The sequence below is a fragment of the Anas acuta genome, chromosome 4, assembly GCF_963932015.1.
Source record: "Anas acuta chromosome 4, bAnaAcu1.1, whole genome shotgun sequence".
Lineage (NCBI taxonomy): Eukaryota > Metazoa > Chordata > Aves > Anseriformes > Anatidae > Anas > Anas acuta.
The window spans coordinates 6,120,691-6,148,488 of NC_088982.1; the positions used below are offsets into that span (position 1 = coordinate 6,120,691).

Sequence of the window (27,798 nt, forward strand, 5' to 3'; positions counted from 1 at the left end):
ATTGTTTTTTCCAGCCTTGAAGACTTAGCTTAGTGTGTTTGAGATTTATTATGCTGCTTTTTGGTGACGCTGATCTTCTAAAATGATCTTGATCTCCTGTAGGTATCGTCCTGTGAATCGTATTGGAGACCGGATGTTTACGAACGGTCAGACTGTCAACCTGCAGGCTGTCATGAAGGATGCCAAACTGATACGGAAGCTCTTGGTTTTCATGGCAAAAGAACAGTGTCAGCCAATTAAAACTGTAGAAGGTGATATCCAAACAGTAAGAGTTGCTTGTTATCTTATTCTTTACTATTTGGATATGTGGGGTGCAGTTTGGGTAGGTTACTGTTTCAGTAACATTTTTTGCCTGGGTTGCTGGAATATGTGCTGTTAGATGTGTTCTCTAGGTATTTTTGCTCACATCTTTCCTCTCAGCTTTCTAGTGCAAAGGGAATATCATTTTATGTGGACTTCTTTAGTTGTGGTTTTTATATTAGTCTACTGTATGTGAAATGTGGGCTCCTGTTACTGGAAAATTAAGTATGTACAGCAAAAAGTGTTTATAATAAAACTTTTCCAGCATCTTATCAAATTAAAAATGGTGATGGAAAAAAGCCACTTTATCTTTTAAGCCTAGTAGAGCCAATTGTGATCCTGGTTATTTTTAACCATTAATGTCGAGATGAACTAAAAAAAATTCCAAATAGCCATAACTAGTAACAATGCTTGCTTACAGCCAACCAGTTCACATGGTAATACATGTCACCACCTTCATCCAGGCTATGTGGCTTCGTGCCGTTTTCCTATATTTGTTTTGGGAAGACTTCAAGGAGAAAGCTAGGGACACCTCAGCTTCTGTGTTTAGGCTGTGAATCATGGAGTTTGCTTACAGAGGGAACTTTCTGCATGGTGCATTGGACTGTGAATTTGCAGAGCACTAAGTATGTGCATGGTCACTCTTAATTAAGTAATAAGTGCCCTTTTCTAAGCACAATTGTTGTACAATATGCAACTCTCTGTGGAGTTTTAAGGTTTGGGACATGTATCTCTTGCCTTAGAAATCCCCATTTTGAGAACATAACTGTGAAGAAAACTTAAGGTAGAATCAGTCTGGATATCCCATGCTTCTGCGTGTTACATTTTTTCCTTCTGTAGTAATGGTTATACCCTTGTTTTGGAGTGTCATCTGTATTCCAACTATTTTTCCTCCACTGATACGAAGCCTAATAATTTTTCTGAAAAGTTGAAACAGTCTAATCTGCTCAGCCTTCATGGTGCTGCACACACACAGAGGAAATTCTGTATCTCTGGCAGAGATACTGCTCTACAAGGCGAGAAACTTGTATCTAATTTGTGAAAAAATAATCGTAATGCAGGTTAACCAACACACAACCCACAGAGCAGAAATTGATCATAAACATACTGAAAACCTCTTTTCATATTTATTCATGAATTGTGTTATTAAGGGTTCTTTGATACTAGACTTAGTTTCAGCTGGACTTGGTTTGCATCCTGAAGTTTAAGGTTTTTTAAACGTTTTATTTTAGTTACTGAGAGTTTGGCCACTAGGTGGAGATATGCTCTTAAAATGTTTAAGGTGACAATATGAAAAAATGTGTTTTGGAGATGACTGGTATACAGCCTCCTAGACTGTGAAAACAGTGATGTAAGTGCTGCAAGCTGTTGGATTTGTATTTTCATCTGAAAATAGGGCTTCCTGGGAGAACAGTGGTTCTTAGCCTATGCTGACTAACCAGTAAAAAGCTAATTTGGAAAGAGGACTGTCACTTACCAAGCAATCAGCTAGTAAAATGCCACTGGAATATGTATGTGTGGTCTTTGGATATCTCCCATCCACGTCAGTTTCTAAACCTTGACAGCAGACCAGTCTGAAACACTTAGGTGTGTAATAAGTGTAAACATATCTTTAATTTTATTTTTTGAGATGTTTTCTTCAGTGAGGTGCAAAATAGTGGTCAGTGTTTTCTTTGTCATTTAACACTGATTTTCAGCTTGGTGTACAGGAGGTATTTCGTGTTAAGTCCAAATTCCTATTTTCTATTTCTGCAGGAAACCAGTGAGAGTAATGAACCTCTGGACCATTCTGTCCTGGCTACAATTCCAGGACAGACGATTGCAGATAAGCTTTACAACACCTGGGTTCGTCTTCAGGCTCACGTCAACATTGTCTTTGACAGTGACATGGACAAACTAATGACTGAAAAATACCCTGGTATTCGTCAGGTGGGTGGCAGGGAGAGTGTTAGAGACTTTGTGTGTCACAGGCTGGTAAAACAAGAGAAATGGATGGAATAAGAACTAAGTGTTATATTTTGTGCTCGTTATGTAGGGGTTTTCATGATACTCAATGTCTTGAGACTCTGTCTCATATTGCATGCTTTTCTCTCACATTTTAGTCATTAACTTTTGTTTTCAAAGCTATTGGAGAAAAAGGAAGGACTCTTCCGCAAGCACATGATGGGAAAACGTGTGGATTTTGCAGCTCGATCAGTCATTTGCCCTGATATGTACATTGGCACCAATGAAATTGGCATTCCCATGGTAAGAAGAAAGAAAGGAGTATTTCTTTATGGTACAGCTGGGGACTGAGCTATACTCCAGTGTTTTCAGCTACGCAGTAAACAGTTTAAAACATAGAGATTTACTGACCCGTCTGGACCTTTTCCTCCCTCGTGCATCACAGTTGTGTCTTACCGTTGGATGTTAATGAAGAAAGAACGCTGAAGAGCAGGAAATTCTTACCATTAGGCTGAACACTAAGTCTAGGAAAGAGAATGATTTAAAAAAAAAAAAAAGCTTCCTTGGCTTATGAATTAGTGCTAACTTTCTAAGTAGGTTCTGTTTCTCTCTTGATCTTTGTACAGTATCTTATAACAGGCCTGACAGCCTTTAAGAAACAGCCGTAGATAAGTCTCAAGCTTCATCTTTAATAATTCCCAGAGGTTACACCAATCCTCAACTTGAACTTCTCATAACCAGTCTTTTCTGGTTGTCTATCTGAGAACAGTGAGCCTGGTGGTTATATGTTTTTCCCCTGTATTGTCAGTTTGTTTGCAGAATCTAAAATCGTGCTAGGTTTTTAAATTGCTAATTCAGTTTTTCTTTCCTGCTCTGTAAAAAGGGCATATTTATTATTGTAGTGCCTTTTGAAACAGAAACATATCCATTTGGCACAACAATAGGTTGAGAGGATGCACCCAAAATAAAAATAATTTATGTTTACGTTATCTGAGTTAATGTTTGACCCTGTGTCCTCAGTGACTTCTGTACTAAATGAAAGCTGAACAACTGGTTATTTCTCTCCTTTTTCCTTCCTGTCTAGGTATTTGCTACCAAACTGACCTACCCTCAGCCAGTCACTCCCTGGAATGTCAAAGAGCTGAGGCAAGCTGTCATAAACGGCCCAAAGGTTCATCCTGGGGCCTCCATGGTCATTAACGAGGATGGGTCTCGTACGGTGCTGAGTGCCAGCAGCCTGACCCAGAGGGAAGCCATAGCTAAGCAGCTTCTCACCCCTTCCTCAGGTGCACCCCCGACAGGACTGAAGATTGTGAGTATGACAAAGACTTGGCTTGTAAGAACCATTCTATCTGTGTGGTGGGTTTTTTAAGTGATAATATTGTCCGTGGTGGTGGTTCTAACAGGCTCCAAAAGACTCCCTGAGCAGCACTGTCTTGTCTTTTAGTAGGTGGCTTGGAAAAGGTTGAAGGAATATCTGAAAAGAAAAGCTTGACACTTTTTTCTAATTTTATTAACCATTTTTTCATCCTCAGTTTTACTTATCTCTTCATGTGCAGTGTGTGGTGTTCATCTTGCCAAGATGCTGAAGAGTCTTTCACTTACAGCTGGCTGTTCTTGGAAAGTCTCAGTAGTATGAAAGATACTATTATTCTTATGCTTTTGTGTTCCCCTGCCTCCCTGCCCTTCTCAGCCAACTTTAGAATTTTTTCATCTCCGTTAGAAATACCAAAATGTTCTATATTTGGAGCAGTTTGGTGGTGGTAGCTGAAATTCAATGTGTTTGTAGAGTAGGTGCACCACAAGCAGCTGATGTGCCCTGTCTGCCATGATGGGTGCCCATGACCAAGTTCAGAGTTGAGTCCTCCCATTTTTTCATCAGCCATGCTGGGAGTGGCACGGACTAGAGGAGGAGTGTTGATTTTTTTGGTACTGACTGCTGTAAGCTAGGATCCCTCTCCCCCTCACCATCTCATTTTGCAGATGGCAAAGCAAGAACCAACCCCACTGATGCCCATCTGTTTGTACAGATGCTAACATTTGTGCAGTGCTTGGTGCTTACATCAGTTGTTTCTTTGGAGCTGCTGGAGGATTTGAGTTCTCTGTGCTGCTACTCAATCAACCTTTGAAACTTCTCAGTTGTGATGTTTCCCCACCTTGTGAGTGTTGAGAACATTTTTTTAGGTGCTGGGGAGAATTGGTGTGGAAATGGCAAATGGTCATTTCATGCTGCCTGTTATCATACCCATGTCTAATAGAAGTGGATTTAAGATCGAGCATTTCTGTGATGTCTCTTCTTTTAGAACCTATCACAGGGATAAAAATGATAAGTTACAATGCTCTTGCAAATTCTGTGATTCTTCTGTTTCCTGGATGAGCCTGAAGCCTTTTAAGAAGAGTTTTGTTTTTTTTCAGATGAGAAGAACCCATGCACTCCTGGCTTCCAGCCTAGGTGGCTGTTAAGTAAAAGTGGTGGTTGAGCTTTCACCTTTGAAAGCCATCCTCTCTCCTCAGGGTTCATCAGTGCAAACAGCATGTGCAGACCTCTGACAGGTTGATATCCAAGACAGAGTAGAAAAAAGAGCTGCTTTTGGTATCAGGTGAAGTGGAGGGGCAAGAGCAGGAAGAGGGAATACTGTATTGAACACTACAGTGGTTCAAGGAGAGGGCTTTAGCTCCCAGGTGCTTTCATGAACTGTACAGATGGAGCAGTTTTTTCCTTGGCATCGTAATTTGTTTTAATTTGGGTGGCATTTGAAACTGGTTGTCACAGTTGTGTGCTATGGCAGAAAAGCATCTGTGAATTGCAGTGCTAAAGCTCAGGTTTTTCCAGTAATATCTGGGTAGCATGCTTTGGAAATGTGTAACTACAGCTACCTGGTGAGGAAAATAACATAGGATTGTCAGATGGATGTGATCGTCAGGTTGTAAAAGTATCTTAAATGTTAGAATTTAGTCAGTTCTGACTCAAATGCATGTAGGAAGATCATTAAATGGAGTAATAAATTGTTGGACAGCTCAGTACTCACTTTTTTCTTCTCTTACCTGAATTTCTGTAAAGAGTCCCTCTTTTAGTGTATATTTTTGGGCTGAGAATAATCCTCCAGGGCTACGCAGAATCGTACATGTGGTAAATACACAGTGAAGGGAAACAGGCTTCTGGAGGGCCTCCAAACATCAGGGCTCAGGCATTTAAGTTTTCGCTCCAGTTCTGGACTTTGTGGGGATTTCTGGATAAAGCATTACATAAAGTCAATCTAAAGTTTCCTTACTTGCAAGGAACAAATGATCTCCCCCTTAAGTTACACGCCGTTCTGAGGCCCCAGACTGTTGCAGTGGGATCAGCGAGGATGCCACCTGGTCTTCTTGCATACAAGGTGGTGCTTGAGGCTCACAAAGTGTTGGTGTGATGCGTGACAGCTTTAGTAGAAGTCATTAATTCCTTGGATGATTACTGCACCAGACTGCAAAGCTGCATCCGTCACAGATGCAGGGTTCTGTGGCTTTAGGGTTGTCAGTCCTGCTCAGTAAGAACTTCAAAATTTCACCTTGGCTTTTTTTTTACTGGGATGACCTGCTAAACAAACATGAAAATTGAGCTCACTGATGAAATAGATGCTGAAGACTCCCCCAAACCAGGCTATGAACACACCGTGTAATGTTAAGCGCAGCATGTTTAAGCTCTGTTTGCTCCTAACTCCTGGAAATAGCAGCATGCCTGCTGAAATCTTTGTATACTCAATTAAGCACTAAGTATTTACACTGTACAAACAGGTTATCTTGAGCTGTTGATGATCACTTTGATGGATCTATTATAGTGTCTATATACTGACAAATTAAAGTGAGACTATTTTGAGAGGCTGTGTTCTAGATAAGAGTTTGTTGTATGACCTCCACCATGTGCTTTACTCAAACATGAAATTAGAGCTAGGAGCTCCCTGGCCTCTTCTTCAGCTACCTGGTCATATTACCTTACTCCAAGCTGTGCAGCACTGGCTTTATGGTGACAGGAATTATCAATTTGGCTTTGGGCAAATTCGGTTTATTTTCTCACTTACAAATAACAGAATTTCCCTTTTTCATTCTTCGATGCCTGTATTGCCAGGGGAGAGGAGAGCCTGGCAGGGTGTGGCTCGCACGCTGCTACCTTGGTTTGATTGCTGTGGTTTGTGGGTGTTAATGGAGCACAGAGCAGGCTTAGGCTGTGGTTTGGTAGAGAGCAGAGAGCTTTAGGAGTAAGTAGTCTTGATTGATTCTCTTAAACCTTTTGCACGGAATGTTAATACCAGAAAGAAACTGCTTTGAATGTGTTTGTGCTTTAAGATCCATTCTTTCCAGAGGCACGCATGGAAATGTTTTATAGACATCAACTGAAATTCTCTTGCAGGTTTGTCGTCATATTAAAACAGGAGATGTGCTTCTACTGAACCGCCAGCCCACTCTTCACAGACCCTCCATCCAAGCTCACCGGGCCAGAATCCTGCCTGGAGAAAAAGTGCTGAGGCTTCACTATGCCAACTGCAAGGCTTACAACGCTGATTTTGATGGTGACGAAATGAACGCCCATTTTCCACAAAGCGAGCTGGGTAGAGCAGAGGCCTACACTTTAGCCTTCACTGATGAACAGTATCTAGTTCCAAAGGTAAATAAAGCTGTCAGATAAACTTCCTCCAGGAAATCACATTGTTTAAATTGTTTTGGTTTTGTTTTTTCTATGGATAAATAAGATTAAATTTGTTCTTTTATTTTTATTTTTTATTTTTTTTAATTTCCCATTTTGTTTCCTGTTCTCATTTTTTGCCAGCTGTGCTCAGCGGATTTTTGTTGTTCAGGCATTATTACTTGCTTCTCATCTCCCCAAACTGATTTGTTCTCTCTCTTTTAGAGAAGGCACATCACATCTAAATAATCTTGTCTATTTTAATTGTGGGAGAGATTTATAAGAGAGCTGTACTGTGATGAAGTGTTCTTCAGAAGGGGCTTTGCTTTTATCTAGCTGGATTAATCTGGGGAGCTGCTAGCACTTGACGCCCACCAAACCTTTTTTCTTCCAAATTTCTTTAGGATGGCAAACCACTTCCAGGACTGATCCAGGACCACATGATTTCTGGAGTTAGCATGACAACCCGGGGCTGCTTCTTCACGAGAGAGCAATACATGGAGCTTGTTTACCGGGGGCTGACAGACAAAAAAGGAAGAATTAAAGTATTTCCTCCTGCCATTATGAAACCACAGCGACTATGGACGGGAAAACAGGTAGCTTATAGTTTATTGGGTTAAAGAAGGCTGATGATTCCAGAGTAAGCAGAACAGTACTGTTAAAATGAGTGCTGCTGGGGGCCGATGAAAAGCTGCATCCTGTTGTCTAAGCAAAACCATATCTGAACTAAACCATCCAGATCTTGATTGTGTATTCTCACTAAGGCTGTAAGAGTCTTTTCATTTAAAATGACAGAATTAGCATAGTACTTCTACTTGTTGCTCTTATCAGTCTTGCAGATAGAAACATAATGCTGCAAGCATCAGAGCAGAGAAGGAATTTGTCGATAACAGTAAGCAGAGCTTGCTGAAAGTGGAAAGGTAAAGTTCCACCAGCTGCTGCTTTTAAACCTCTGAACTTACAGGTTTTAGGTAAATACTCTGGTATTTGAATTTTTGGTTGAGATCGTCATTATATTGATGTAGTATCTGACAAGCCCAAGTGGATGGACAGTTATTTTTCCCATTAACAAGGAAATTACAAAAAGCTCTGGTGCCATTTGTTTCAGAGTAATTGTCTCTCATTGCTCTTTCAGATGCTAGAGTTGCAAAAGCATATTCCTTTCTTGTAAACATCACACTTTTGATTTTTTTTAAATGTTTGTTGTCAGTAAAAATACATGTATAGATTGTTGGTTTCCTTCTCTTTGCCAAATTCTGTACAGTGAGAAAGGAATATGGGAAATAAATAGTTCTTGCCATCCTTCCTGCTTCTTTGTAGGTTGTTTCTACGTTGCTAATAAACATCATTCCAGAAAATCACGTGCCACTGAATTTGACTGGAAAAGCTAAGATTGGTGGAAAAGCCTGGATAAAGGGACCTGCAAACAGATGTCTAAACCTTGATTCCATGTGTGAATCGCAGGTATGCTGGTGCTACACCTCTGGAGGCTGGGCTGGGATGCCTTTTAATCTAAATAGGTATGGAGTAGAGGAATGGGAAGGGAAACAGAATGATGATGAAATTAAAAACAGGCGTTGAAAGATACTGACAGAAGGTGGTAATCACAGGATAGGGTTGAGTGTAAAGAAAAACTCTTCTAATCCTGCCTGATGCAGATTCCATCTAAGTACAGGTAAACAGGTAATATTGGTGAATGTGTTTAACTGTTCACCAATATGTGGGCTTTTAAAGCTTTTTACTTAAAGCCTTCTTTTCATGTGTCTTATTTACTCAGAAAAACCTGAAAAGGTCATCAAAATTTTTTCCTGAAGAGTTGTTTTCTTTTTCAGGTTATTATTAGAAATGGGGAATTACTTTGTGGCGTGTTGGACAAAGCTCACTTTGGCAGCTCTGCCTATGGCCTGGTCCACTGTTGCTATGAAATCTACGGGGGTGAAACGAGTGGGAAAGTGCTAACGTGTCTGGGACGCCTCTTCACTGCTTATCTGCAGCTCTACAGGGGATTTACAATGGGTGAGTAACACAAGGACTAATTCACCAGGGCACTGCAGCACCTCATGAGGTATAAAACAGACAGTGTTGGGTAGAATACATGCCAAGAGTTCTGTAAATAAACTTCTACAAGACAGTGTCCTTGACTGGGATTGCTGTTTGCCAACTTTTTTTCCCCCTCACTCCTGTTTTTTACATAGCTGGCCTTTTAAGCATAAAGAGAAAGTATAATCGTAAAGATGTCCATTAAATTCTCTCATCTGTCCTGCCTGATCAAAGTGTGAAGAGTGTAAATGTCTCGTGTTTAAATTTCATGTTGACAAAACTTCCTATGAAGCTCCATGTTTTTTTTTTACTTCTCTGAAAAGAATGATTTCACAGAAACCATAACAACTGATAAGTGAGAAGGGAGGACTTTGAGGGGTTATTACTCAAGTCTAGCATACCTCATTCTACTGTAAAACTTTTGGTAAATATTTGACTTTCATTACAGCTTTGCAAACTCATACAAAAATGCACTTGGCAGTCAATAAAAAATTGACCCTTACTCTGCTCCCTCTTCTTGCAGTAGTTAAAATATTTCAAATGACCGCGTAGAGCTTTGCAAGATGTTCTTATGCTAATGAAAAATTCATGGTATGTAGCATCAGGAGAGTTTAAATTCACTTGTGAAGGCACAACATAATCATTTGGAGTTATGTAGAGCAGTAGTAAGCTTTGACAGCAACGAGGAAACAACAGTCTTCTGTGAACCAGAGAAAAATGGGAGATCTGTTGAAGTAAGACGATTAATTGCCTCTAAGATACAGAAAATATATCTTGAAAGCAAGGGCACAAAAGCTCACTTGACAGAGATAATGAGCAAAGAGCCTGGGATCATTAGATTTTTAAAACATCAGAAAAAGGGAAATGGAACTGGAGCAGGAGCCTAGTGTTTGGTGAAGATGAGATGATTTAGCACTGAACAAAATGAGTCTTAGAGATGAGATTAATGAGGTTCAGAAGGAGTCGAGGAAGAAGAGACAAGTTCATAATGGGAAGAAGAGAGCAAGGACTGGACAGTGAAGGGACATGTAATGGGACTGTTAAGCTCCTTTGCGTTATAAACCTCAGTACGAAAGAGTCCCACTGGTCCCCACAGAAATGCTGAACGTGTAGTCTTGGAATAATTTAGTCTGGGAGAGGGACCCGTGGAGGTGATGTAATGCAGCTCTCTGCTCAAAGCAAGTCCTGCCAGGTGAGCTTGTGCGGGGCTGTGTCCAGTCAAGTGAGTATCTTCAGGGATGGCAGTTCTACAATCTCTTTTGGCCAGCATTTGATCTTGGATACTGTGATTTTTTTTTTCCCCTCTTGAAGAAATTTTTATTTCCGTCTATCTTTAAAAGCCAGACAAATGTGTGTCTTTCAGTCTGTCCTCATCCATCATGTGTTTTATCCCTTTTAGTGACCATTTTTGGTGACTTCTGAAGGAAGTGGTGAATACATTCACAATTGTTTCTCTGTTTGGATCATGATGTGGTCTGTCTGTCTTTAACAGGGATTGAAGATATCTTGGTTAAACCTGAAGCAGACCAGAAAAGACAAAAAATCATTGAAAAATCAAACCAGCATGGTATTGAAGTAAGTTATTTTGCAGAGCTTTTTTTTTTTTTTTCATAATAATTTAAAAAAATAAATTAGAAAATCCGCCCTATGTAATCATGTCTGCTTGGCACTTAAAAAAAACCCTTGTTTTATTTTCAGGCTGTTAGAGCTGCTCTTAATTTGCCAGAAGCAACGTCATGTGAGGAGGTCCAAGGGAAATGGCAGGATGCCCATCTCTGCAAAGACCAGAGGGATTTTAACATGGTTGATCTGAAATTCAAGGAGGAAGTAAACAATTACAACAATGAAGTTAACAAGGTTGGCATCGAGGCATCTGTATATACTAATCTTGTTTGGAAAGTTAATTTCATGTTGATGAGGGGTGCCTGACTGTTCTGGAAGCTGGAGCTTTCCATTTGTCCCCAGCTTAGGCTTCAGATACTGCCTTGCCAGTACCTCACCCTCATCCTCCCTGAATAAGATGGCTTAATATTCAAGATGCTTTTAAGATTATAAATAGGAATGCCTGTGATTTGTCCTGGTTTTACTTCTTAAAGCCTTTGACAGGAATTGCTTTGGTTCATTGTTTTATTACTAATAGTTTTGTTCTGTTCCCCTCACCGCTATTCCAACTCTTTAGGTTTGTATGCCCCTTGGTCTGCACAGGAGCTTTCCGGAGAACAATTTGCAATTGATGGTACAGTCAGGAGCCAAAGGATCCACTGTAAATACAGTACAGGTAATGACAGTTATAATTTACTGAGCAGCTATGTATAATGATGTAATTTGTCCAAGAGTGCAAGTTATTGAGTAGGTCTTGTATGATTCTCTAATTGCAGTGCAAGTTTTTTATTGTGGGCTTTGGGAATGCAAGTTTTTGCATGGAAAAGTTTGGGAAGAATATAATAAAGACCTCAGCAGATAATTTTACCTTTTTTTTTTCCAGCAGTTCTTAGTGCATTAAGGATTCATAGAAACTTCAGGCCTTCTTCTTGGAAGGAGTGCTGCAGATAATACAAACAAACCTCCTGCAGGAGAAAGAATTTTCCCTGGCTCTTGCTGGAGACTGACCCCTCAGTTTCCTTCTTCCACTGCTGTAGGAACAACAAAATCTTACTTTGAATTTAGTGGAAATGGCAACAATGCTTTTTCATTTTGCCTTCTGCAATGCAGACAAAACACCAAACACTCTGTAGAAAAGGGCTATCTAAAGTACCAAAGGTTAAGAGTTTTTTTTTTGCTTTTTTTTTGTTGTTGTTGTTCTGTTTTTAATGAAATGCTGGGAGGTCGTAAGGGTAACAAAGAGAACTAATTATTTAAAACATTTTAGTTTCACATCTCCTTATATTAAAATATTAATACAGAATGTGAATAGAAGTGTTGAGGGTGAGTCAAGGGTTGGAATAACTTTATTTAAAAAGACCAGATGAGATCCACGTGTCGTTACTGTCCATCAGTAGCAAGAACACTTAATGAACATAACATTTACCGAACATTTAATTGCTTTATTAAGTTTTTCAAGAAAAAACGTTGCACTTACGTGAGCAAAAAGTTATATAAAAAAGTGATGTTTCCTTTTATCTTTTCTTGCCTGTGCTTTTCCTGTCCACATGCAGATCTCTTGTTTGCTGGGCCAGATTGAGCTGGAAGGTCGAAGGCCCCCGCTGATGGCATCTGGCAAGTCTCTGCCGTGTTTCCAACCTTACGATTTCTCCCCTAGTTCAGGAGGATTTGTGACTGGCAGATTTCTCACTGGAATCAAACCATCTGTAAGCTTAATACTCATTCTGCTTATACTGAAATTTATTTAGATCTTACTATTTTAATACAGAGTATTTTGCCATGATAGATAAATCACCTATGTTCACCCTGCTTTCAAATGCAGCTTTTCAGAAAGAGTATGAATTACCAGTCTTTGTGTACTTGTCAGCAGAACGCTGATGGGATTGTGCTTATGTTTAGGAATTCTTCTTTCACTGCATGGCTGGCAGGGAAGGTCTTGTGGATACAGCTGTCAAAACCAGCCGTTCTGGGTACCTACAAAGGTAAGAGGCTTATTAAAGGCTTCCAGCCTTTAAATTATATTTTTTCCTAAAGTATTGTAGGCTGGAGGAAGTACTTAGGTAGCTTAGATTAACTTCATAGCGTACTTAATATTCACAAAAAGAGTGTGCTGTTTGAAATTCTCCAAATACCCTGGGACAAGGAAAGATGCACATATTCCTTGCAACTCATTTTTTTTAGGCCACATTCTCGGCCTCATCTTTATTCAGGCCACACCTGCAGTGTATAGAAGAAGGTGGAAATTGTATATTGTTTTAGAACCCGTCACTACCCTCCAAAAGTTTCCTTCTTGCACACAGCTGTTTGTGTGACAACAGAAATAGCAAGTAACTTGCTGTTCCATTTTAATTTTTTTCAGTCCAAGGAAGTTGGATGGAGCAACATGCAGAAAACATTGCAAAATCATTACATGTTTTATTTGTCTGTCATGTAATTTTTTTTTGCTTGCAGAATTCCTGTTATTTCCTTAAGTGAAATTAAGATTTTACTGAAAACAGTATCTTTTGTGTTAGAGTTATCATCCTTGTTACTGTGCAACCTCAATGTGTTTTAATTTTCTTTGAGATAGGTGTATCATAAAACATCTGGAAGGACTGGTGGTTCAGTATGACCTGACTGTACGTGATAGCGATGGCAGCGTTGTGCAGTTTCTGTATGGAGAAGACGGCCTTGATATCCCTAAAACTCAGTTCTTACAGCCTGAGCAGTTTCCTTTCATTGCTGAGAACTATGAGGTAGAGCACCTAAATCTTAACTATTTATGTGGTTTGAAGGGGAAGAGTGAAATATGTGGTTAATTTTTGGCATGTCCATTAGTGATCTAGTGGCGTAGGTGTTTGCATGTCACTTTGAGACTATGCTACATTTTTATTTGCCATTGTTTTTGAAATACAGATGTGATTATTAAGTCTGTAGAATGATTTAAGTGGCTTGAAATTCATTAGAGCATCAAATGCTCTCCCTGTTGTCTTTTCTATTTGAACTCTGCAGTTGGATTCTCATCAACTCACGTGATGTAGTTCAGCCTCTTAAGTTTGGTAACTTCGTTTTACCAGTGTAATTTCAGTTGCTGCTTAGAGAAGAGTAGCACTAGTCACGTAAAAATAGATGGACTTGAAAATTGTTTTACTGCAACTGAGCCTTTTCAGTTGCAATAAATGCCTATTCAGTTTGCTCTGCCTGTGCAGCTACCATGAGTATAGAGAGGAAAGTAATTATAAAGGTAACTTTCTTGTAGGTGATCCAGAAGGCAAACCATCTGGATGAAGCTTTAGCAAGGATGGAGTCCCACCAAGCCAACCAGCAGTTCAAAGCCATAAGAAAGTGGCAAGCCAGGCACCAGAGCTCTGTGCAAAGAGAAGGAGGTTTTCTGATGTTTTCCCAGAAGAAAATGGCAAGTGTGAAAGCACAGATGCCAGCAGGAGAAAGCAAAAATGGAAGAGATCCTGCTACTTTACAGGTAACATGGAAGCAGTTGAATTGACCTAGCCCTTTTTTTATTTTTTAATGAAGTTGCGGAATTCAGTGACTTCTGTTGTTCCAATGTGTTTCAAGGGCTACTTAAACAAGTTGTCTTTTGAAGGGATTGTATGTCAGCTGTGCGAGTGGTGAAACTGAGATTCATTTATTACTGCTTGAAGTCTGTGGGCCATAGAGCTAGGACAGAGGCCAAAAATTGAGGTAAAACTGGTTTTAGAAAACAGCCCATAGAGGTATTTTTGTGTTTTACACAGAATAGAGCTCTTGAGCCAGCCCTGCCTACTGTTTCAAAAAGTAAGCTTATGTATTCTTGTATGTCACGGCACTAACATATATGGCTTTTATCAGAGAATGAATATATGGCCACATGCATTCACAGCCTTGCTTTCACTATGAACTTGCCCTGTTGTGATGTGGACAGTTTGCATAAAACTCCAGATCGAAGGTATTGGGATAAACTAACAGAAGTTACATGTCTACAAATGTTATGCAGTGTCACTAGTATATTTACTCAACTATGCTGAATTTATGTTGCTATTGGTGCATCTGATAGCACCCAGAACAATTTGGCATGGGGATTCATTTGTTTGCTTTTTTTCTTTCAGCAGTAAGTAGGAAAGAATGTATATTTATCTCTGTCTCGGTGTATTATAAACCTCAGTGGACAGATAACCGTGTCACAAGAGAGCTTCTCCTTCGTTAACAGCAAAGCTTGTAAAAGCTTTTGAAAGCATTTTCTGTATTATTTTTTTTGAAGTCAGCATTAACTTTTTCCTCTATTAAATGCAACATATGAAGTGTTACCTGAAAGACTAGCCAACTGAAGACTAGAAAAAAGAAAGATGAGCGTGTATAAGATGCAAGCTGTGTTTAAGATTTCTTCTGGATTCCTGAGGTTGAGTGTAGACAACTGAAAGCAAGAAAAGCTCTTCTGTCATGCTAGCTTTGGACAGGTGAGGTGCTAGTCAGCTAGAAGTAAAGATTAAAGTAGGTCAAGGGGTTTCACTTCCAAGTTAAAAGCATTCTTAGTTGTATTTCACTGGTTTCTATGTAGTTACTATGGGGAGATACTTGATTTCAAGTGTATAGAGAATCTTGAAGACATTTGGGGTTAAAATTGTAAGTACCAAAAACGGGGAACGCTGTATTGTAGCTGAGTTGTGCTCTACTGTGTGTTCCATACACCCTTAAGTGTTTTGCAGGCGATCTTTTCCTTCTCTGTTGCTAGATCGCTGGTGGAAGTGGTGATATTTTGCTTTGGTCTTAGTGTGGCTTAACCAACCGGCTTAAAAATTCTCTTTTATTTCCAGTTACTGAAGATGTGGTATGAACTAGATGAGAAGAAGCGAAGAAAGTATCAAAAGAAGACCAATAAGTGTCCTGACCCAAGTCTTGCAGTTTGGCGTCCAGATACACATTTTGCATCTGTTTCAGAAACATTCGAAAATGGAGTCAGAGATTATATCAAGAAATGGGAATGTGAGAACAGAGGAAGTTGCATGCAACCAGCACTTTCTTCCGATAGGTAGTAACTTCTCTATGCTTGCTTCTCTGTGCTGAACCCCTCAAAAAAGTAGTTTTGGACTGAGTTTGCTAAAGATGAAAAGTCTTTATGAAGTCATGGTTTTTGTTGTGACCTCTGTGAAGCAAATTTGTGGGTTTCAGAATGGTTCTTGAAAGCCAAGCGTGCATACTGCCTAGTGGAGAGGCCCAGGTGGTCTGTTTGTTCCAAATCTGAGTTTTCTGTGCTGGTAAGGACTTCGGCAAAGACTATAGAATAAAAGCAGCACAGAGGTCTTTCCATATGCAACGGTTAAAAATGAAAATATGCTCTTGCCACATCTTGCAGTCAGCAAGACAGTTGAGATGAGGAAATGAGTGTAAATAATTCTCTTTTGACAACGTGGGAATTAGCAGTAGAAGACAGTTTGTTCTAAGCTTGCAGCTCTGTGTCAATGAGCTGTCAGATCAAATTAGGATCAAATACAGTTTTACAGTTCCTGAAGTGTATTTGTCCAGAGCCTACCAATAGAAAATGGCCGAAAGAGGTAATTTCATTGAACTTGGAATGTTTCAGTCTGCACTGAGTTTTTTATGTTGAGCTAAACATTTGCTTATTTATTGCCTTTCAGATTAAAGGATTTATTGTATTTAAAGTGGCAACGATCTCTTTGTGACCCAGGAGAAGCTGTGGGTCTTCTTGCAGCTCAGAGTATTGGGGAACCTTCCACACAGATGACTCTGAACACCTTCCATTTTGCTGGCAGAGGTGAAATGAATGTGACTTTGGGTATTCCAAGGTGAGAAACCCATGTTCTCAACGACTCCTTTGCTATTTTTGGCACTTCAATATTTTTTTTTTTACCATACTGGCAGGTGTGTGTGATCTTGAGAGCAAATGATCATTTAGTTTAAATGTCAATTGTACCTGTTTAGAAATATCTTAATGTCGTACAATTTTATGGGTGTTTTGGCTCACTTTCCAGACACAAAAGATCTATGGAGATCTCTTACTGGGTGCATAACAAATGACTTATTTTGTTCCTATTTTTTATTTGGCACAGTAAAGCCTAAAGAAGCCGTGGTTTGCGGGTTTGCCCTCTGCTCACCTTTTCTTCCCCTAGTATCTTTTAAGCCTGTTTGGTTTTCACACAAAAAAATTTCACTGCAAATGACTACAAAGTCTTGCAGGATTATCATCACCTTGACAGAAGGAGACCTGTTTTTATAGCAGCAAGGTTTCTCCTGGCTCTTCCATGCACTGACAGGCACTTTGCAAGCACACACATGTTTACCAACCAGTCATCATCTTGTTCTGAATCGTATGGGTGCTGGCCGTGTGTAAATGTGTGTGAGGGATGAGGTGGCAGACGGTTATGTCACTTTAGTGCAGCAGGGGAGAGGGAGAAGGCACGAGGAGCATACATTATGCATCTGTAGGAAACAGGCTTCATTAGTTCTTCTGTTCTGGGAACAACTTATTACCATCTCTGTTTATTTTTCCCGTAATTGGAGCGATAATCTAATGGAGTCGGTGAAGCTGTGCCTGGTGAGGAACCAGGGAAGTGGAAAGGAGTGGTGCAATGGTAACCGCAACTCCTGATACGTATGGTTTTGGTGGGACTGGCAGTTGCTGCATGCTGGTTTATTTAATAAGCATGCAGCTGCATGCTGTCTTATTAAGTGAAGTAGATGTTTATTTGATTGCAGAGTGCTTTTACTGCTTCATTTGAAAGATCATTCTTTATTTAAAGGTTGCGGGAAATACTGATGGTAGCCAGTGCAAATATTAAAACACCAACAATGAGCGTTCCTGTGCTTAATACCAAGAAAGCTCACAAGAAGGTGAAGCAGCTTAAGAAACAGCTCACAAGAGTGAGCTTAGCTGAGGTGAGCCACCAATTCAGTGTATCCTTAGGGAATCTGCAAAACACAGTTTCTGCTTTGAGCTTATGGGTTTGTCTGGCTTTGCAGCAGTTTCCGTTTTGCAGGCCTGCCTGTGGGTGCGAGATAAGGTGGGTCCTTTCTTTTCACTTCTTGCCTACTGAACATGAGACATTGAAAGGAGCTGGAGTTACCGTGGCCATATGAGACTTAAATTCAATTAAATCTGTAGACTTCATCACAGGCTGCAGACTATAGAGTGTAAAACAAGTGTAATAGTTTACACACAGCAATAGTATAATGCAGGGGAGGATTTGTGTTTCCTGCTATAGCCTTGTTTGGCTTTTTCTTGGACTCATGCCTGCATGCACTGTCCTCTTCTGTCTTATTTCAAGTTGGGGTGCAGCAAGGATAGAGTTAAGTCAGCTCTACTGAACTACTGTCATGTTCGATGGGCAAGTAACATGCTTCAATGAAATGAAGCTGTTGGCCCCCTAAGAAGTGTGGCCTCTTGTGCAGAAGTGGGACAGGAGGTGAGCCTGTTCTCCCATTGTCTAAATTAATTGTTGGGAGCAGTTTAAGCCAGAAGGATTGCAGTAAGGTGGTCATCTTCCCCAGGAGCTGCCAAAAAGCCCACAGAACAGTTTTCCAGTTAGTCTTGTGTAATTCTGGTCTCATCAAAGGCACTGGAGTTGTGGGAAGTAAATAAAGTGCCTTCACCAAAGGAGTTATGTTCCTGCTTGTTGCTTCTGTAGGTTTTGCAGAAAGTTGAGTTAGAGGAATCCCTGCGTGTGAAGAGCAAGCAGGACAAGCATCGCCTCTACAAAATCAAATTCCACTTCTTGCCCCATGAGTATTACCGAGAGGAGAAATGTGTGAAGCCCAGGGACATCTTGCACTTCATGGAAACAAGGTTAGTTTGCTTTCAGATGCTCTCATGTTTGTTTTTCTTTTGCCCTTCTGTGGGCTCTGGGGGTCATCACTTGTTTATTATTGCTGTTACGGCTCTCAGAACAGCAGTGTCCTGAAGATATGCTTGCAGAAGCATCTGCATGGTGGATTTTTGTCTCGAGTGAAGCTGTGTATCTGTGGCTTGGCTACAGTGCAGAATTCTGTTGAAGCACATCTTTCTTGTGTCTGTGATATACTCAAGAGAAGAGCCTGTATAAGCAATGTTGCATTCCTCATCTTTGGATGCTTACGTGTTTATTAGCAGCAAAAATGTTTGAATGCTTTAAGTATCCCTTGCTCTTGTAGAGAATAAATACAACTTGTGGGGCTTTTGTTTGTTTTTTTAAAGAAGAAAGTAAAACAAGGAACAAAAAACTTCACTGATTTGTTCTTCATTCAAGCTGAGTTACTTTATATAACAATTTTGCATGTGCTTGTTGGTTTCAAAAAATAATTTTAAATGTGCAAAAGCAACCTCTCTCTTCTGAAGGTTAATATGGTGTGCTGATTTTATGTCTAGATGAGCTTACAACCTTTGGATGCATCACTACATCTATAGTTGTAAGAGAGGTGATGCCAAACTTTTATTCCTAAGGAAATGGGAAAGGGACAAGAAGAAAAATTAATTGCCTTATCTTAGAAACATTTTTGTATCCACCAAGGAATATGTCATGTCATGAGTTGACTGGCTTCTTAAAATACATTCTGTTTATGATAGCTCAAACTTGACTGCAGTGTTGCTGAAATTGGACCTCTTGGGTTGCTTCTTCTTTCAGATTCTTTAAAATTGTCCTGGAAACAATTAAACGGAAGAGTGCGAAGATGGCATCTTTTACTGAAGTCAGCACACGGAAAGCAACTCGGAAGGATTTAGATGGTGACGGAGACAAGGTACAGAAAAGCATTACCTGAAATGTCCCTCACTTTCCTTACCTATTTTTGAGAACTGGAATTTGGGAAAACATCGCTTGTTTTGATGTGAATACTAATTGTGTCACTACTAAATTACTTCTTAATCAGTTTCTTTATGTATAAATTCTCTTTGTATTTTCATCAAATTAACAAGGAAATAATTGTGTCCTATAAAATCCTAATTTACTTACACATTCTAAGCATATGATGTTATTTTAGTTCCACTGAGAAAAAACTTTGTGCTCTCTGCCCTTGGATCAAGATTGTTTCACAGCACTGGTTATCGAAACCTTTAAGGGAAGATCCTTTATTCGTTGCAAAAGCTTTTGCATATTCCTTCTGCCACCGTTCTCCCGATGTAGATTGTCATATAAGCAGAGCAATAGCTTATATATCTAGTAGAAGTTCTTGTTTAATGTTAAAGCTATCACTAATCTGAGGTTTTTTGTTTGTTTTTTACAGTAGTGTTATTATAGAAATCAGTTTGTTCTTAAAGGTAGAGCAGGGGATATCTGCCTCAAAGATGGACAAGGGATTGTTAGATTACAAATCTAAAGCCCTTGGATATAGTTCATGCTTTCCAGCAGAGTCAGCCTGATTGTCTCGTCTGTTATGGATTTCTAGGCACAAAACAGTCAGGAAGCTCCCGAAGAGGAAGAAAAGATCGTTGATGCAGAAGCTGATGAAGGGGATGGTGATGCTACAGAAGCAAAACGGAGGAAGAACCAGGAAGAAGAGGTAATGATTTCATAGGTGCTCAGCACTGCATTTGAATTCTGTTTCCACTGCCCTGGTCTGAGTTTGGGAAGGAAAACTTCTATTGAAGCAGAACGCCAGCAAGAAAGCCAGTAATAATGAAGTAAAAGGCATAAGGAGGTCTCTAGTCTGTGCCGATCAGTTTCAATTTGGATGGGGGGAGAAATCCATAGCAGGAAACGTGGGTTGAGACTTCCGATGATGTGCTTATTATGGCTGAGCCTGGTCGCTGTAGTTAAGAGTAATACAGAACTGTGCAAGTTAGAGAGAAAAGATCTTTCAGATTTTATTCAAAGCCTCCTTCTTCAGCTATTGGATAGATGTGTCTGGCAATCAGATTGTCTGTGCTGTAGTTCCACTTAACTTTGTCTTGCTATTTTCACGTTTTTTCAGTTGTGTTTAAAACTACAGTGCAGTTGTTACAAATATTCTGGCTGTGCATGTTCATTCCATGCTTACTATTTCGTAATTACTGTACAAAGGATGGTCAGCTGCAGTTTCAGCAAGAGTAAAATCCTGAGGGATTCCAGTCATCAGAGCTAGATTATGGGAAGAGCCTTTTGGGGCTTAAAAAAATAAATAATAATAATAATTCTGCCATGGTTGCAATAAGCTATAGCATCCATGGTTGCATTGAGAAATAACAGCAAGAGAAATAGAGACTGAACCGAATCCTGCTGTATTCTCTTTGGAACAGGATTACATTTTCATTGTGTCATAGGCAAGGTACTTGCAACTCATCTGTCAAGAATATTCATGAATAAAGCTGCTTCATAGGTGTGTTTGTTTCTGTATGTTCTCTGGCCTATGTAATTACATCATTGGTTTTTTAGGTTGATTATGAGAGTGAAGAAGAAAATGCAGAAGAAAATGTTGCTGAGAATCCAGAAGATGAAGAGGCTGAATCAGATAAAGAAGAGAGGGCTCAAGGTGCAGATGAAGGAGATCAGAATGGAGCAGATGGCGATGATCCTCAACATCTTTCCTTTATGTCTCAGACTAAAAAAGAGAGAAATCTATTACTCAAGTCAGCGGAGATGCGAATAAATGCTGTCCTGAACAGTCATCCGTCAATACAGGATTACACGTTTGACACTGAAAATGAACTTTGGTGTGAGGTAAGATGGTGGTGCCTGGAAGCAGCTGTGTGTGGCTGCACAGTGGCTGCCCGTAGCTCTTGTAACAGGGTTCTCTTAGTGGAGTGCTGCTGTTTTGTCTCATCAGCAGTCCCCTATTAGTACAGCAGAGTGGAAGTGTGTGCCTCAGCACAAATGTTCTTCTTGATACAGTTATTTACAGCTGACTTTCAAAACCCCAATGAAACTTTTTAAAAAGACAACTGACATGATTGTTTATAAGTAAATATATTTATGACTATAATTCTAGTCAGATATTTATGTTCCCAAAGCACACAATTAAAATAATCCTATTTGACTGCTTTTTACCTAGAAAGAAGTAGGTTCCTGAGCCTAATGCTCAAGCATTTTTACAGAAAACCACTGCTTCTGTTTTTTTCTCTTTCTAGGTTTCGTTGGCGCTTCCACTGATGAAGGTGTACTTCGATCTCTCCTCTTTGCTTCTCTCTCTGGCACGGAACACGGTCATCCATGAAGTGAAGGGGATCACCCGGTGCTTGTTGAATGAAAGTATCAATAAGCAAGGAGAGAAAGAACTCATTCTGCATACTGAGGGGATAAATCTTGCGGAGCTGTTCAGATACTCTGATGTATGTAGTCTATTTATAATCCTGAACTGGAGTGATCTCCTGTGCTCTACAGAGAGGGCGTGGATGATAGGTGTTAGCAGGGTTGATGTGAAACCTTTTCAGCTCTTAGGCTTCCTTCCTTCTCCTTTTTCCCCCAGCTGCGTTCAGAGTTCAGTGAAGCCGTTTCTCAAGGGTAAATTGCAAATTGTTTTTTTGTGCAGCAGCCCAGTATCTAATGACAGATAATTCCACACTGTGCTTGTAACTGTCTCTATAAATGTTACTTGAGGGAGTTCTTCCATCTAAATGAATTGTAGTACTTGGAGATGAATAGTTCTGTTATGCCATCTAGCCCATAACTCTACAAATAGAGGATTGTTTTATGCTACGTATTTTCTACTGCTTTTGTTAAAAGTTCTGGTTGGTTGAGACAGACCGGGCATTACATTTCTTGGAAGACTTTAACATGTCCTCCTGCTGCTAGGAATGGTTAGTTGGTTTGTTTGTTTTCTAAACTCAGGTCAGTTTTCTCTGTGCTGAATTTTGATTCTGACTTGGGTATAAACCACAATGATCACTTGCTTAAAAATAAATCTCCAGTGTCGTTTTTGTCCCAGTTTGGCTCTGAGCTACTGTCTTGTTGTGCAGCTTTTGGTGGTGTTTAAGCTAATGAAAGGTGGAGGGAAAAAAGCTATGCTAGCTTGCTTAGCTTAGCTTAAGCTATTTGGAAAAAATAGAGTAGTTACTGTGCTAATTTATATCTGTGTTTTGTTTTTTTTTTGTCTTTCAGATTTTGGACCTGAACAGGCTTTATTCCAATGATATTCATGCCATGGCTAAGCATTACGGTATTGAGTCTGCCCTGAGGGTCCTTATAAAGGAAATAAAAGATGTGTTTGCTGTATATGGTAGGATTTGTTTGTATCTTTGAAGATGGTCTTTATTGTAATTGCCACATTGCTCACAGTTATGGCTCTCCATTATTTCATCATTCTGATAAAATAGTGCCTTCCGTGAAGAAGTCGTTAGTCAAGTTCTGTTTAATCTGTAGAAAATTCACTAGACAAGGTTGAATTTATCTATGCATCACAGATTTTTTTTTCTATTCCTTTAATATGCAAGCTGGAAAGTCCAGAGGAATTAATAATTAACATCTGAGGAACCTGAACTATGTTAGACCTGCACAGTGGCCCTGAGAATAGAATTAATCTTGCCTCATTCTAGCTTTTTAACGATAAGAGTCTAGGCTCCTTCTATAGTTAAGCTTATAGTAGTTTCTAAAACAATAGAAACAGCATTGATACTGCATTGTCTGAAGGTTTGTCCCTCTGCATTATTGAGAGTCCCAGTTTAGGGAGGCTGCCTGACTTGTTAAAGCTTGGCAGGTTGAATTTGCCTTAAGTGAGCTAAGTCACGCTATGAATTAAACTCTTGAAAAGAGGGAAGATGAATGCAGTGGGAGTTTTAGCAACCAGTTTCATCCAACAAATTTTTCGGCTGGCAGCCCAGAATGGTCCAACCTTCAAGTTGTTCAAGAACTGGTAGGTAAATGTTGACAGAACTGTTAATGATCTCCCACCTCTCTTGACACCGCAGTGTTACTTAAAAATAAGTACTGTTTCTTTTTAGATTGAATGGTTTTGTTTGTCCATTTTTTTGTGGATGCCTAGCATCTTACACAGAAAAGTACTGTTTTATATTAAAATGAGGAGCACCCAGCTTGGATATTTGAGGGGAGCAGCTACACCAGCTACATACTAAGATCTGCAGCCACCAGAAGGATGTTAAGAGATGTTCTCCATGTTGATTAGATCCAGAGGATTAATTTTGATTAGTTTTTTTTTTAAAGAAAAAAATACCTTAGCACTTGAGTGCTCTGACGATTGCTCTTCCCTGTGTTCTTAGGTATTGTGGTAGACCCTCGGCACCTTTCACTTGTGGCAGACTATATGTGTTTTGAAGGAGTTTATAAACCGCTGAATCGCTTTGGAATCCAGTCCAGCTCCTCCCCTCTGCAACAGATGACGTTTGAAACCAGTTACAAATTCCTGAAGGAAGCAACAATGATGGGTAAATGGTTTAGTTTGAACTATATCGCTGCAGAATTTCACATATGCTTTGTTTTCATCATAAATTTCCACTATTTTGAGTAATGTATAATTGTGTTAGAAAAAAAGGCCAGAGGCTAACATTTTAATTAAGTCCTTGCCTAGGAAAATGTTCCAGACATGTTTAATAAAATTCTGTCAGTTTAAATGAAGTCAGCTCCCACATGTAATCTGTGGGGTCTGTGATTCCTGTCTTTAAGAATTAGATAGCCTTTTTTTATAACAAACCTTAAAACTGTTACGGTTTGTTATAGCAAAGCCTTAAAACAGACTATTAAATCTGCCTTTTTCTGCCTCTGCTTAGACCATTAAAGTTGTCATCTCTGCTTGGTTTTCCTGTCTCTGTTATAACTCCCATGTTTTCAGCTCTTCTGCTCTAAAATTGCCATTTTATTGTGAGAACAGTCTTCCTGGTTGTTAATTTGATTTTGGATTTCTTCTGCTTTGTAGAACTTTACTATCTTTAGGGTCCCCCCCAAACGCAGACAAAGGCTCAGATTCATTTGGCTGATGGTAGGTTTCTGGTGCCATTTCGGATAACCAAGAATATGGTGGCCTTTTCTGGCCCCTATTTGCTGCTCTGGAAGCTGTGCAAATCTCTTGGGTTCTCTGCCTTGTCCAGCAGACCATGTGTCTGCATGGATCCTTTAGGGCATTTCTATGGCACTAGCCATCTGTATTTAGGAGTCCCATCCAAAGAAGTTGTTTTAGGTCTGTCACTGGACCGTTCTCTCTCACATTTGGGATATTAATTACATGACCTTTTTGCTCTGTTTTTTTTTTTTTTGTCACTTGCCTGTTGGATGCTCCTTCTTGGATGCTCCTGTGCCCCCATTTTGTAACCTAATACAAATGGGAAAAGCTGTCAACACAGTCTCTTCAACTAGTGTCTGAAGCTTCCTGGCACAGATGTCAGGGGCAGAAACTTTTGTCACTTCATTCCTTTCTCTTAATGCTGTTTTGTACCTTGTCTGGGAGGGTAACTTTGGGTTTTACAACAGTATTGCTTACCAGTGACTTGGAAATCATCCGAAAATCAGAAAGGAAAAGTGTAAATTTGGAGAAAAATGGAGCAGAAGAGGAAGATTTTTGCAGTTGCTTTCTCAGGATGTACATTGTAGCTCATGTTGATTTAGAATTAAGATAAAGGTTTTGTCAGGTGAAACATGATTACATTTACGGATAATATCACAAATAAAGACCTGAAGTGCATGCTAATAGAAGGGCATGGCGAATTTGCAGGAAAGCCGCACTGCTTGCAAGTGCAGGGATTTATTGATTTCCCCAAGATGGAAACCAAGTCGTAATGTGGATTACAGCAGTCTGGCTCTAATTTGCTTTAATGCAGCTGATAACTCCAGTGTACATTTAAATAGATACTGTGCCCACTTACAGCCTCAATCAATAAGACAGAAAAAGGAAGGGCTGCGACCACGGGGCACTGTTACGGGAGCAGGAAGTGCCACGAGAGCACAGTTGTGACCCAGCAGATTGCTGACCAGGATTTGGTGCAAGAGCACATCTGCATCGGAAGCGAGATCCTTCTGGCTGTTTGCTCAGAGAATAACTCTTTGTGAACGTCACGTGAGCAAACAGGACAGTTACGTCTTTGACCTAACAAAGAACCTTTTTTTCCCCCTTTTCTCAGTTGACACACATTTAGGAGCAGCGGTTTACTTGTACAGCTGTAGCCGAGATCCAGGCAGCAAGCACACACCATACGCTGCTGTGGCACAGCACCTCCCCCTGCATCCTCTGTATAAGAAAAAGTTAGTTCATAGTAGAATAAAGATGACCCAAATTTACCAAAAGTTAAACATTTATTTTTTTAACCACTTTTCCAACGTGCTTTCCTAAAAAAAAAATAAAAAAAAAATGCAGCTTGCTGATATTTAGAATGAATGAAAACAAGCCTGGTTGCTTTAAAAACAAAACAAAACAAAAAAACAAACAGTGAAAGCAAAATGCAGCAAGCATTGGCCAGACGTGTCATCTGGAGAGCTTCCAAGTTTCTGTGACAATATTTCGCTACGGTGAGTAACCACAAAATCAAAGGAATTCAGGGAATGTCTCTCCAGTGAAAAGTTCTCTTCATATCTTGTCAGAAGGATTTAAAATCCTTATCAAAAGGATTCACTCTAACAAAGAAAAAAGGCTCCACGGGAGAAAGGCAGCAAATGAAAAGGGTTTCTTTTTGGTTTTGCTTCACTGATGCATTTTGTTTTTTAAGCAATTTATTTAATCAGCAAAATGTGTTCACTGGAAGGTCAAATCTGTTCTCTTGGAATTGGGAGTGTATTATCTTTTCCTGCTGAATAGGAAGAATTCAGAAATGTGCAGCCTAGTTCTCTGCTTATACACAAAGATTGGGAAGAGAAAATTGTTGTAGGGAGAGGCAAGAAGAGTTTTGGAGTTCTGCTGTCAGAAATATAGATTCAGTCTGAACAGTAGGTGGCAATGCCTTTCTGAAACTAGGGAGGCTGAACCAGATGAGTATGTAAACTCATCTGAACCAGATGAGCATGTAAAATAAACTGCTTTCTTTTCAGCACTGACCTTTTGAGAAACCTTTGGAAACATCTAATTTGACTTTCTGAATTCTGTTGTAGGTGCTTACGACGAACTGAGATCACCTTCTGCGTGCCTGGTGCTCGGAAAAGTTGTTAAAGGAGGGACTGGTTTGTTTGACCTCAAGCAACCGCTTACATAGTGTTTTGTCTAATTTAAGGATTCTGCTTAAAGTATTCACTGTAAGGCGCATATGTATGTGCCTACAGCATCTGTCACGAGCACACACACTGTGTTTCCAGTTGTCTTCCCTGTGCCAACAGATGTGTTAATCTGGCTACCTGATGGACCTCAACTATTTCATGGAAATGTTCGCACCTACAGGAGCTGTCCCTCGGCCCAAAGAAACGTTTATTTACTGTTTGTCAGTGTTAAAAATGGGATTATTGGCTTACATGGAAAAGAATAAGATGAAATAGACTGGCTGGGGTTCAGACAGGCTACGCAACAGCCTTGGCAGGCAGAAATCAAAGTAGAATCTGTTTATGCTGTCTGAATGTGTGGGACAGAATCCCATCTGGGTGAGCGGTGCCAGTTGCCACGTGGTTGTGATACAGTCGATCTCTTAGCCAAAGACAGGGCCTCAGAACTTTCCTGGGTTCTCCACACATCTTCCAACGTCTGCCCTTGCAGCCTCTTTGTACGGAACAGATCCTGGCACAGCGAGAAACGAGACATTTGTAAAGGTTTTTAATCCTTAAATGGCAGCCTGAGCAGCTGTGACAGTGACTGTACAAAATAGTCCTGTGCGAGTTATTAAAACAGAGTTTTCAAAATATTTTTGCTTAAAGTTTTATATCAAAAAGGATACTTAATAAATGACATTACAAAGAAATATTATAGACGTGGTGTTCTGTGGCTGTGTTACTGAGGGAATTTTGTCACGCGGCCAACAGCCATGGCTTTGATGTCTGCTAAATAGCCGAGAGCTATTATCTGCCCTTCAGAAATCAGACTTTCTTGCTTACACATTTGTTTTAAATCAGACTGAAATGTTAAAATTCTTTGGAGTTTGCTCACTACCGTATGGGTGTGTTTTCTGACTGGTTTCAACCTTCTGCCATTCCCCGTGGCACCCCTGAGCTAGCAGCTAAGTGCCAGGGCTGACTTAACCAGCTGAGGAGCTTCTGCTTCCAGTGGAGCTGCACTAAAGGGATTACATCAGACAGTGGGAGACGTTGGCTGGGGATTGTGAAAGAGCCTCTGTGGGATATCTCGATTGACTCCGTTCTGCTTCAGACCCTTAAAACTGTGTCAAATGCACTGCAAATTGCACCGAAGCTCAACAAATGCATTAGACCTGCAGTTCTCCGGTTTCATTCCGCAGATCTCTTCACCAAAGACTTCCTTGTGTCTTTCTCCAGCTTTACCACCTGCTAAGCGTTTCT

General features: G+C 40.0%; 1 protein-coding gene across 1 annotated transcript in view; it reads left to right on the forward strand.

Moving 5' to 3' along the window:
• The window catches only part of POLR1A (RNA polymerase I subunit A), a 31,940-nt gene extending 4,690 nt beyond the window's left edge, over nucleotides 1-27,250 (forward strand). Inside the window, exons 9-34 of the mRNA XM_068679613.1 lie at nucleotides 103-265; nucleotides 2,056-2,229; nucleotides 2,425-2,547; nucleotides 3,329-3,556; nucleotides 6,632-6,886; nucleotides 7,309-7,500; nucleotides 8,225-8,368; nucleotides 8,737-8,920; nucleotides 10,437-10,519; nucleotides 10,643-10,801; nucleotides 11,124-11,222; nucleotides 12,100-12,252; nucleotides 12,446-12,528; nucleotides 13,116-13,281; nucleotides 13,785-14,006; nucleotides 15,337-15,551; nucleotides 16,159-16,326; nucleotides 17,281-17,416; nucleotides 18,166-18,323; nucleotides 19,138-19,252; nucleotides 19,898-20,011; nucleotides 20,863-21,147; nucleotides 21,555-21,755; nucleotides 22,525-22,642; nucleotides 23,640-23,804; nucleotides 26,452-27,250. Coding sequence (XP_068535714.1) covers nucleotides 103-265; nucleotides 2,056-2,229; nucleotides 2,425-2,547; nucleotides 3,329-3,556; nucleotides 6,632-6,886; nucleotides 7,309-7,500; nucleotides 8,225-8,368; nucleotides 8,737-8,920; nucleotides 10,437-10,519; nucleotides 10,643-10,801; nucleotides 11,124-11,222; nucleotides 12,100-12,252; nucleotides 12,446-12,528; nucleotides 13,116-13,281; nucleotides 13,785-14,006; nucleotides 15,337-15,551; nucleotides 16,159-16,326; nucleotides 17,281-17,416; nucleotides 18,166-18,323; nucleotides 19,138-19,252; nucleotides 19,898-20,011; nucleotides 20,863-21,147; nucleotides 21,555-21,755; nucleotides 22,525-22,642; nucleotides 23,640-23,804; nucleotides 26,452-26,552 — 4,204 coding nt within the window. The 3' untranslated portion in view covers nucleotides 26,553-27,250. The remainder of the gene's footprint in view (nucleotides 1-102; nucleotides 266-2,055; nucleotides 2,230-2,424; nucleotides 2,548-3,328; nucleotides 3,557-6,631; nucleotides 6,887-7,308; nucleotides 7,501-8,224; nucleotides 8,369-8,736; nucleotides 8,921-10,436; nucleotides 10,520-10,642; nucleotides 10,802-11,123; nucleotides 11,223-12,099; nucleotides 12,253-12,445; nucleotides 12,529-13,115; nucleotides 13,282-13,784; nucleotides 14,007-15,336; nucleotides 15,552-16,158; nucleotides 16,327-17,280; nucleotides 17,417-18,165; nucleotides 18,324-19,137; nucleotides 19,253-19,897; nucleotides 20,012-20,862; nucleotides 21,148-21,554; nucleotides 21,756-22,524; nucleotides 22,643-23,639; nucleotides 23,805-26,451) is intronic.
• The last annotated feature ends 548 nt before the right edge of the window (nucleotides 27,251-27,798 follow it).